Here is an 11,913-nt window from a genome sequence, read left to right on the forward strand (position 1 = left end):
TTTTTCCTCTCGTCCTCAGGGCCCCGTGCGTGGGTTTGTCTAGGTTCCACTCAGGTTGAGATCAAATTGGCCCCATCCAGATGCTTCCGTTGAAAATAGTGTGTAGGGGCCAAATACTTTAGCTTTTGGAGCTTGACTCCACCTTGTCAGGTTAATGACCCTTTGTGAGCTCACTGGAATGACAGTGATGGTGTGCAAAAATGAATGTTCCTATTCAGACGCTCAAACATACTCACATCTACTTATAGCTCTGCCAGTGCTTTTCAGGTCACTGTAGACCAATCATCGTGATCTGTGTTGGGTCTACGGGAGACCACTTGCCACTATGAAAACATTCTTAAGGATTACCGTGCTATATAGACAGGATCTGTGTGGGCGTTGATGAGAGCTGATTCCAATCTGACCTCAGGGATATCCGACCTGCATTTGCGATATTAATGAAGATAATTATGCCATCATCAGGTGGGACGTTGAAGGTTGCAGGACTGCCCATGGACTACATAATCCTTCTTGATGAGGTTTTCTTGGAGGGACCCTCTTATATTGTAACTGTTTCACTGCACTTGGGACCATGTAACCATTGCCCATGAGGTCACAATGCACACATATCTGCACACTTACATGAATGCTTTTAGCCTCATTATCAAAATAAATGAATTCATAATTCAGGCTGACATCATGTTCACACAAAATGACTTTGTATGTAGGAGACTGCCTGCTGCTGAAAATAAGGCATGGCATCAGTGTGAATGCACCAAATTACTAAGGCCAAAAGCAACATTAGGGCTGTGTTAGCAGCATTTTTGTGGATTAAACACTTTTATTGGCGATGTGAATGGATTAACCATAAAAAACAGAAACAGCCAGTGTTATTTCTATGCGTATTTCTATGTGAATTGCCATGAATATCCAAAGCATGTGATGTTCATGCTTGCTGTTAATTACCTTGAGTCAAGACTTCTCTTCCACTTCCAGCTTCCAACACTCATTAGCAACATTAGCCAATGTTAGCTTTTAACTGGAACAATCGCTAATGTCAACAAATGACCGGCTCCAAGTGCAACACAGGTTCCAATGCAAATTCCAACACAAACTCTCCAAAAACAAAAACTATCCGGATTTTAGATTTGCATTCCGTTTACCTCGGAAGTTTGAGCTGGGAATGACATCACTCACAAGTTGAGCGAGTTCTAATCGCAAAGTCGGAAAAGCTAGCAATAACAGGATTTGTTTTCCTCCTTACCAAGGTAAAAAAAATTATGCATTACTATTAATACAGCACAAGGCATGTTTTTTTTATGTGTGTGTGTATTTGTGATTGGCCTATTTAGCCAGTCACAAATACACAACAGTGGCTGTGGCAGCTAAGTTACAGCTAGCTCAGAAGTTGCCCAACTTTAAGCCTCTTACATACTGGAAATGGTTTGCTAATTGCACGCCGCTTTGCAGCTGACAGCTGGATGCTTGTGGACATTGCAGGCCCTGATTGCCTGTGTAATCCTCTAACATATTTACTACCAGGTCATATGTCAATCAGCTGTATTCCTTGCTGTATTTGGTAGTTGTTGCAATTGCTTGGAAGTTGAGAAAGGTTTCTCTTGGTCCCACCCAATTGCTGTCATCAGTGATTATTTCACTCTTAGTCACTTGGAGTGAGGAATGTTATTCAGTTTCTCAGGTCTCCGGTTTCAACGTCACCAGTGTGGATTTCAGTTTCAGTTTTGCTTACTATAGCCGTTATTTATAAAACAGTGGTTGAACGGGCTATCTTGCAAGTTAAATTTAGCCAAGAATTTAAAAAGTCTGAAATAAAAGTGCTACAGTAGTAGGCAAAAAAACACAAGTAGGCAGTAGATAGCATTGATAAATTTGATGATCAGGTCAATGTTTTTGTCAGAGCAATGCTCAGGTATATAATCTGACATAAAATAGCCCAATACCATAGAACAACACTGTCCTGTGTATATTTAATCAGTGTTCACACAGCTGGCACATATATGCAGCATGCAAACAGGAGCTGCAGGGTGTTGACTTTAGTACACAAGGCCATGTGGCTCATAACTAATCATGCTTCCTGTTTGTCATGTTAAAAACATTAAAATTAAAAACTGCTCTTCGACTACATGGTCAAAGGACAGGCTTATGAGTTCATTCCTATTTGGTTGCATTATATTGTACACTCACTGATAAACGGACCGATTAAGAATATTGATTGGTGCAGTTTTGTTTGTTAGATTTAGCAAAAAAATATTTTTTTTGTGTGCTATTTCTTTAGCCCTTGCACAAGAAGAAGAGTCATCATTTTAAATCATGGTACAAAACACTGATAGTTTAAACAACCACCAATAAGTGCACCACAGTGTTTGATATAGCTACAATATTTCGCTGCATCCATTAAGTGCACACACATGCAAACTATTTAATACTTCTGCTTTCCCCTGCCAACAAAAATAGCAAATGGAAGCAAACTGAACTATCAGTAATTATTTTGCTTTTAGGAATTATAGTCACACATAATAAAACCATCTGCCAAAAATACACATCTACTGTACCTACTGTCCAGTCATAACTCAACTGTTGCAGGTGGAAGAAATTACCAATATGTTTCCCATTTTGCAACAGATGATTTATTTTATTTGCAGAAACAGTCAACATCTGTGTTTTATCAACAACATTCAAATGGTATAAAACATAGTAAAAATGCCTTACTGAAAAGAAAAAAACCCAAAAAACTATATTCTAGGAAAAAGAAACTCTCAAAATGAAAAAAAAGAAAAATCTGATTCGGAGGCACTTAGGCCTTGGCAACACTCGTGCAGTCTGAGTTTTCCCAGGTGGTTGTAGTCAAGCGTCAAAGGCCATGATTACAATACTGGAAGCAAAGGGGAGGACCTCAAACACAATCACATCATGGCCTGATATGTCATCACTAGCCTTAAAGCTGCTGTATGGACTTTGTCACTAATATACAACGATCAGGAGTATCAAGAGTGGGCCTCTTAAATGGAGTATTTATCAAAGTTGTATGAAAATACAGTTCATTATGGACATAAATCAACTATTTACAACAGAAAACAGTGACGGATGCTTGGTGTTTTCTTCTTGGGAATGAAAAAGTCTCTGGAATTATTTGGTTCCTGGAGCCAACTTTCCATAAAATCAAAGGTTGCGTTGGTGTCCAGTTGAGCGCAGGCCTCGTTATTTTTTTTCTTCTTCTTTTTTGTCCGAAGACAATTTTTTAAAAACATCATTCAGAGCTGGGTGAAGCAGCTGAGTCTATGTCGTCATTTTCCAGCTCGTTGGGCGAAGCCGATTGTCCTCCCTTCACTCTCTTCCACTTCATTCGCCGATTCTGGAACCAAACTTTAACCTGTAGTGGAAAAAACACAGGAAATATTAAATTAACATATAGAATGATGACTCCTCAAAGTCGTTAGCATGGATACACTGTTGAGGTAAATTAATGTAGTTAATTGTGGATTAGGGGCAAAATTGCTAAGATGTCAAAGGTTGATTTCACAGTATTCTTTGTCTTTTGTGATCAGTTTTTAGATTTGAATAGATCATTAATTGAAAAGAACAATAGTATCTCTAGTAGTATAAACACTTAGCACTACGAATAAAGGCTGATACAAATCAATACAAATACAATACAAATCTAAACCAGATACCCTTCTCACAGTACTTTGAATTTTTCACCACATTTGAACGTGTAACAGGATCACTGTGGCTTTTCTCTCCAGTTTGCAATTTTTAGCAAAATTTACAACACAGTCAGCAAAAAAATAGACAAATAATCCTCCACAAATCTCCCAGCACAGATTATAAATTCACTTGGTTTGCATTGGCCTTGCAGGGAGCACGGCTTGTCAGTACAAAGCACTGAGGCCTGGCTGCAAAATCACTCCAAATGGAGGGAGAGAGTATCGTATAGACAGCAGGTCAAAAAAGTCAACTGTCAGGAAGTCAGCCTACACAGGATGTGAGTTTACTGTACTTGTGGTGTGGACAGTGCTCATCTGTATCTTTGTGCTGTTCAAAAATGAGAATGAGCTCATATTTTAACTATCCAGACATAAATAGCTGCAAAAACACACACTTCCCGAGACCTGGGGAAATTACAGAGAAAAAATGACAGGAAAAAAAATGAAGAGTGAGCATTTGTTAAGTCTGTGACCAAGATAGTTTATTTAAAGCTTTAGAAAATGTCTTACTTAAGCCTTTATCAGTAGGTGTCTAATACAGTTGGTTCCTCAAACAGCTGGGGCCTGTACATTTTAGTTAACATTATTCACAGTGGAGGAAACAATACACTTTGAAGATTATTGTTAGCTGCGGATTTGGTGCGGTAGTGAGTATTTACAACAGAAGAATGGTTTGTGGGATGCTCCATGGCAGAGAGAAATACATGCATTTTAAAGCAAATAAACCTTAAGTTATAACCAGGCTATGCATACGCAGTTATTATGCTTTTAAACTACTTGATTATGTCAATTTGCAGACAAAAGCACAGGTTTATTTCCCTTAAAATTATAAACTAAACTCTCTCAAATAGATTCAAATTAACTCCAACCTGTGTGTGCACAATTCAAGGAAGCCTTAGGTGACCCCTGCACATCCCACTAGAAGTGTCCTCCCCTACAGCTCTGGGATTCAGATAAACCTCAGTCTGTCCATTACTCAGGACTGATTGAAAGGACGGCAAACTGCCAAAGCATGTAGGATGAATTGGAAAGCGCTGTCTGGTTGCAGTGGGAGCCCTGAGCGAAGATGGAACCTGGCTGTGTGTGAATATTTCTGTCCATGTATGTGTGTGTGTGTTTTAGGGATCTGGGAAATAGATTTAGGAGCAGACGGCAGCATGTGTGGTCACTGTGGCACCACGGCCTCATTAGAAGGAGCTGAGAGGGACAGTGGCTTGACAAGCAGACCGGGGTTTGATCCAGCAGCATCGACACATGTTCGCCCGATTTCATCGAGTCTGGAGCTGCCACCCACTCATTAAAGCTGCATGTCATTCTGCTAGAACCACAGAATGAAAACTACTGTGGAAAAAACATGTTCATTGTACTTCAAATGCCTCTGTGTTTATGCATTGGTATTTAGTACAGGGGAAGGACAGACATTAAGGCTTTCCAATATGTTCCAAGATGTTGTATGATGTTGATGTGGAATGATAACATTATGGTTCATCCTGCCCTACTGGAAATTGTATATTAGGGAAAAGTGTTGTACCTGTCTCTCTGTGAGGTCCAGGTTTACAGCGATCTCGTAGCGACGCAGCCTGGTCAGGTAGTTATGGTGGGTGAACTCTGCCTCCAGTTCTCTCAGCTGCTCCTTGGTGAATGCTGTGCGCTCTTTTCTTGCCTTGCAGCTGGAATCCACCTTAAAGCTGGACTCCTGGATATCTGGAAAGAGAAAGGCATTTCATAGAGTGCGAGCCATTTGCCAGTTTATTCCTTTAAACCAGAGATTCCCAATCAGGTGTCAAAGTGCTCTAATGGGTTTGTCGACAGATGAAAAAAAAAAGAACTATTTATGAATTGGGGTTTGAGTGAAGAAATGACTATTAATCAAAAGTCAAAGTAAAGGCATAGCTTTTTTCAGCTGCTCCCAAGGGGTCGCCACAGTGGGTGGATCCACATATTTGATTTGGCACAGATTTTTACACCAGATGCCCTTTCTTATGCAACCCTTCCAAGGATTTGTCTCTCTTCCTAGTTTTGAATTGCAGACCTTTCGTGTATTAGGTTATGTGAAAATATTAACCACTACACAAGGGAGCCACTATCCAGCCAACATAACGGCATAAATCAGTAAAATAGAAGAGTAAGCCTAATGGCCAATAAGAATCGAAACTTTAAAAGATTAAAATTATCAGTAAAAATGAGAAGGTTCTGCGTGTTGGTGTGTCTGCCAGTTAATACCTTTAGCTAGCTAAACATTGTGAAAAATAGTTTCAATGGCAAGCTAAGGTTATGAATATTTTCTTAGTTAATAGGATGGCTACCAAATTGAAATTGTTAGTTAAAATGTGGATCATCAAATAGAATTTTAACTTAACATCCTAGATAAATAATAGACTAATATAAGAAATTGGCTATAATTACAAATAATTTTGTGCCCAGACTAAATATTGTACATAGTTTAACAATAATAATAATAGTTCATATAGCAAGCTAAAATGAATAAATTGAAAATTATAGCTAATTTTCTGCTAAAATCATGAATAACAATAAAGAAATTTGCTAAATATATGTTAAAAGATTGAAGAGAAAATTATACAGAAACAGCTGAAAGTGCTCAATAAGGAACAGTGGTATACATGAATTCAGATAAGAATATTTGAACATTAAGAAGCTGTGTTGATGGCTTTCTCTATGAGTCTGTTTGGATCAACTTAAAGGGAAAGTCAGGTGACACAAGGAAACCAATGCTTTAAAGCTGTTTGCAGTGAAGGTAATAAATGATCTGTACGATCCCATAATTTTTTTGTTTAAAACTAAATAAAAATGATCAGCATCCCTTTTCTTCACAAGCAGCTACACATGCAAGTGTGCTACTTGACCTGGAGACCCTTCATTTTCCTATCATTCACAGCTAATCTCATTTAAATTAGCTCCCTACTCATTTTGTGACTGGCCTCTAGTTCGCAATTAAACTGACCTCAAGACCCTTTTCAACCAACAAACCATAACTCCAAAGGCTCTTTAAAGGGTGGCCCCTCATATAGTAAACACTAAAACCAGCACTTTTAAAAGAGACCACCATGACCTGGCCTCACGAGTCGCGTACACCTGCAACCTGCGCATGCCGTGGTTATTTTTTGCTGCTTATTTCCCCTTATTTGTCTGTTCATGAACACATGCTGTAAGTGCAAATGTCTTCCTCTAAACATTCCTTCGCGATTTATGTATGTAAGAGCGTATCAGCACAGGGCAGGGGCCACCAAACCAGCCACAGAGGGCCTAAGTTAGTGGAGGAATGCAGCGGAACATCGTTAAAGCCTCTAACAAAAGAACAAAGGTGCGGATGTGTCCAGGTCGGAGTGCTACGTCGGTGTGGGTGTGTGTGTCAGAACAGTCCCCGTGGGAGCGCTCGGGGCAGATTCACATTAACTCATCTTTACATGACAGCAAGCATCAGAAAAAAGTCTTGAGATATATCTGTGAATGTGGCAGTCAGAAAACCCACTGCCTAAGATTATTCAAGAAATAATTGGCTGCAGTTTATAAATTTATATATTTCCCTGCATTTCTCACATAGCTTAGAAAAATGGCCAAATTTAAACCTCATTAACAGGATAAACATATATGAAAGCTGGTTGATTTACCTTTAAGTAAAACCTCTCCTGTGTATTGAAGGGAATGAGTTTCGGTAATAATTGTGCAGGGGTAGAGACACCAGCAGCTGATGTAATCACCAGAAAATGGTTCTAATTTGTCAAAGTGAGAAGTTCTGCTCTGTGCTTGCCAGAGCAGTGTGCCAGAATGTGAAATGGACTGCAGCACCTGGGCCAGATGTGACTGGGCAAACCAGGACATACAGTGTTTGTGCACACGTGTAGTTTTTGTGTACAAACGCCTGATGTGCCATGTGGTTTGTTAGGAAAAAAAAGAAGATTTGTTTTTGTGGTTCAAGAATCAATAACGACGGGCATCCTCAAGTGTGCCGACTTTTGAAATTTCCCAAGACAGGTTTAGCTGCTTTGAACACCTGGCAGGGCACATACTGGCTCTCACCAAACAGGCCCCCAATAAATATCCTGCACAGCCAGAGGCCATAAACTAGCAGGGAGAGGGCTTCTGCACACAGCAGGGTCTCCCAAAGGCAAACAGCATTTGGTGCCTTTCTGGGTGGATGGTGCAAAAGGAGTTTGTCTTCATCAGGACTGAATTAAAGTTGTTGTAAATTAGTGATTGTTTTAAAGCAGAAAACCCCAGGCGAAAACTACTGATCGCAAAAATGTGTGTGCTAAAGTTCAAGACAGTTTATTGGCTAACGTTTATTTTAACCCCTTTAGATAGCGTCTTTAAACTGTTCTCAGTTAATAAATGTTTAATTTCTTATTACAGCACTTTATGAGAATGGTGCTCAAACTTACTAGGCATTTATTAAAGGAATAACATTTACCAAGAACCTCATTCATCGTCCTAATCCTAATAGAGATTAAGCATATAGTTGCAAACTATTTGTATTCTAAGATATTTTAACCAAAATACTTCATAAGCTTGTGATGCAATGGGCAACAGTATATCTTTCTATCAAGCCAAAGATTTTATGGTTGTACATTTCCAGTAACTGAGCACAATTTTCTGTTTTTCTATTTTATACACTTGGCTTATGGTCATGGACCCCTAGGTATGATGTACATTTGTGCAGATCATGCTGCATTTAATCAAAATCAGCAGCTTTAAAAAATATTTTTTTAAAAAACATTTTTACACCTACCTAAAAAGCATCAAAATGCATGTAGCAAAACCATCCGAGCTGTTAGAGGAAGTATATTTGCTAACAGTTACTGTGTTAAGTGTTAACACGCTCATTTTGTAATGGTGAAGAACTCCTTTTCATGCATGTCAGACCTTAAAATTTAATATCAAAACCATATTGATTTTAGGGCCAGCAACAGTCAAATGTTTATAACAGCATCCCTGTTAAATATCACAGTGTTATGATGGTCAAATTTTGGATTGCAGTCAATGTCAGATCATATCATTTTGGTTTTAAACATTTGGAAACTTTACCCGAGTGCACCACATTTCCATATCAGAACAAATACACAGAAGCAGACCGTATAGCAGCTGCTATGTATGTGCATGTAATGTGAATGCCTTCAGGACATTTTCCTAATATATGCTCTCCTACCAGCTAGTCAATTCGAAAAAGTGAATGGTTCTTTTCTAAAACCCAGAACTGATGCAGTGGTCAGACATGTTGCATGCACTCAGTGGGAGATTATGTTACGGCTTAACGACAGGAAAATGTCAATGGATAAGAATGTAAGAAGTGGGCTCACAGGAAAGTGATTTTACCAGACGTGGTCTGGCATGTTTTCAGCGTAGAGAGTGGAGGTTACAATAAGGTAAAAAAAAGGAGGGTGGTGGAGTGGGTGTGTGGGGTGCTCCCTCACCTCCTCTTTTTCAATTAGACTCATGTCTGTTGCATGCATTGGTCATGTAGTATTTCCAAATTTGCACGCTTTACATTCAGGCATGGTCTGTTATGTTTGGACAGGTCAGGGTTAAATACTGGACACTTTAGATGACACCATCTTTAGCAACATGCACTAGTGTACTTCTCTATGTGGTTCGAATTCAATATTAACATTTCTGGACACTTATCGCTCTTATTTAAGCGTTATTTTTGTATTTGTCTTGGTCTTTTAATTCTGTTTTGGGTTCCCCTTTTTTAACTTTTGTTTTAATTTCTTTGATATTTGCCTGGCAAGTGGAGTGTTGGCTATATGAATAACAATTACGCCACACTTGCTTGAGCTCTAATAACAAAATTTCATTTAAATATATATTAAAATGTGTAAAAAGTTACATTTTTTCCAAAGTATGGATGCTCATTTTTCTTTCCTGTAAGACGCATAAATCACTGTGTTTATTACAGGCTAAATTTACCAAAAGCGTCTACAAATGAAATATGAACGCTCCATATGTTCTGGATGTGTTTTTATTTTGCTAGGGTGACAGTCCCCATAATAAAACCTTCACACATTTAGATTCACTTTAAAACTAAATGTTTCCTTTGGCCTGTTGTTCTGCTGCTAATGTTTCGCCTGAAACTTTTAGGATTGGTCTGTCGTCTGTTACTTTTGTGTCCTATTAGCAAGTGTGAAATATGATAGGCGAAATTATCTAAGGGCATTACTTCTTATTGATGTTTGAGAATAAAAATATATTAAGTCATTTTTTGTGGGAATTTTTTTTAGGAAATATCTGGAAAGAAAAATTGTATAAAATTAAATTAAATACATTGAAATATCACCAAATACAGTTTTTTTTCAACCCTTTTATCCGCTTGAAAAATTCATAGCAGCAATCAATACGCAACAGGATTGTGTTCAGGAGAAAAATACAGCGCAAAATCCCCAAAAGGCCTTTAAACGCTTTCCTCTTCACACCCAACTTCGTTTTTTATCATAATTTTTAATGTCGCCCTGCTATAATAAATCAAAGGTCTTTTTCCAACGGATACAGCAGCAAAATGAAAAATTCAAATGCCTCATGAATCATCCTTTTGAAAGCGCTGGAACAATAAGAGGATGCAACTGCTACTTAAAGTGTGTCTTGAACACAAAAGTCTCGTCACCTACTCACCTTTTACATAGCGATCGTGTGAGTGTGCTGCTTTAAGGCTGATTTGGTGAGGAAATGCAGAGAATTTGTGTCATTGCCAGCTGTGATACAGGGCACGGGAGGAATTCTTGACCTTGATGCGTATTTTCTTGATTTTCAGTGAGGTAAGAATGACGTAAATATTGTTTTTAGTTGATCTGTTTTTACACCTGTGCAGTAGTTTGGCATAAAAACTAAAGGAAAACAATTGTGGAAGTGTTTTTGTTTTTGTTTTAGTCTAAAATTTATCAGAGACCCTAAACACAAAAACAATATGTCTACTTTTTTTTTTACCACTCCTAAATTTGGCTATTTGCTTTCAAATGCCTGTAGGGATCACTGTTTTTTCTGTTCTCCTATACTTTTAAACCAACACACACCAGGTGGCACCCCTTGATCCCAGGTCGCTGGCTTACCTGTGACATCTCTTTTCCTCTTATTGGAGCTCTTCTTGTCCGAATCGGCCGACGCCACGCTCTGGGGTGAGTATTCTCCCTCCATACACCCGGGCATGGTGCCTGGAAGCCTGTCCCCCCCTACACTGTCCAGCTCAGGCCCTCCAGCCCCACTGCTGCCGCCACCTATTACTGCAGGGGCAACAGGCGGGCAGGCCTCAGGTGCTCTCACACGAGTCTCACATTGGTTGAACTGCCAGTCAGCTCTTTGGTAACCCCCTTGGCTCTCTTGGTACAGTCTGTCATCGCGAGGGTAGGCTGCGTGCGGCGTGCTCGACACCAGGCAGGAGGTGGAGAAATCTGTGTAGGCCAGGAACTCAGGCTTCTGGTGGAGGGAGAACGGGGCCTGCTGGTAGGGCGACTGCAGATTCACCCCTGGGACCCCAGAGTGAGGGTTCCTCATGCAGCCCCAGATGGAGCTGCTGGGATGGGCGCTCCGCATGCAGCTGCTGGCCGGCTGATCCATCGTGATGCAAAAACCCTTCGCACGAGCACAGTCTTTTCCCTGTCGAGGAATTTCAACCTCTCTCAGAAAGTAAGTTAGGACTAGAAATCGATATCTTTGTCACTTTTGAGTAATATCCACTTCAGCTGACTAAATGAACACCATTGTCTCACTGCATCTACTCACTTCTGTCAGAGGCTGTTGATGCTTCCACAGCCCAGAGCACGTGAGGATAGACACCTTCCTGTGACAGCACGTTTCCCTCTCTCTCTGGGAGCGTGCGTGACGTCCTTTGGAGCCTCTGGTCCTGACACACTCTCACACACTTTCCCTTCTGCGTCGCTCTCACACACACCCTCTCTCCTTCCCAGATCTAACCAAGTTGCTGCTCTTCGGGAAAGCGGCATCCACAACTGTATAACTCCCGTTCTCGGGCTGGCTGTTTTCACAACTCTTCTAAGGCATTCTTGACAAGTGAGCCCTCCTCCTTTTTAAACATATAGGTGGGAAAGAGTGGCAAGTTTATGGAGTGTAACGTGAGACTGCAGAGGAGGAGCCCTGCCGGCCACATGTTGGTAGTACCCTCCAACCAACCCTGCCTCATCAAACTATTAATCACAGGGGAAATTTTATATGCACATCTAATGGGCTTTCCAGACGTGGTGCT

The 11,913-nt window shown here is 40.0% G+C and overlaps 1 protein-coding gene across 1 annotated transcript; it reads right to left on the minus strand.

Annotated features, from left to right (window-relative positions):
* Nucleotides 1–2,612: 2,612 nt before the first annotated feature.
* meox1 (mesenchyme homeobox 1) lies at nt 2,613–11,701 on the minus strand. Its single transcript, XM_005725826.2, has 3 exons — nt 10,763–11,701; nt 5,236–5,408; nt 2,613–3,370 (listed from the first exon to the last, which is right to left on the minus strand). Exons 1-3 carry the CDS (start codon nt 11,265–11,267, stop codon nt 3,248–3,250), a joined length of 801 nt encoding a protein of 266 aa, XP_005725883.1. The 5' UTR covers nt 11,268–11,701; the 3' UTR covers nt 2,613–3,247.
* Nucleotides 11,702–11,913: the final 212 nt, after the last annotated feature.

Source organism: Pundamilia nyererei, unplaced genomic scaffold, assembly GCF_000239375.1.
Source record: "Pundamilia nyererei isolate P.nyererei 1_Seehausen unplaced genomic scaffold, PunNye1.0 scaffold00017, whole genome shotgun sequence".
Taxonomy (NCBI): domain Eukaryota; kingdom Metazoa; phylum Chordata; class Actinopteri; order Cichliformes; family Cichlidae; genus Pundamilia; species Pundamilia nyererei.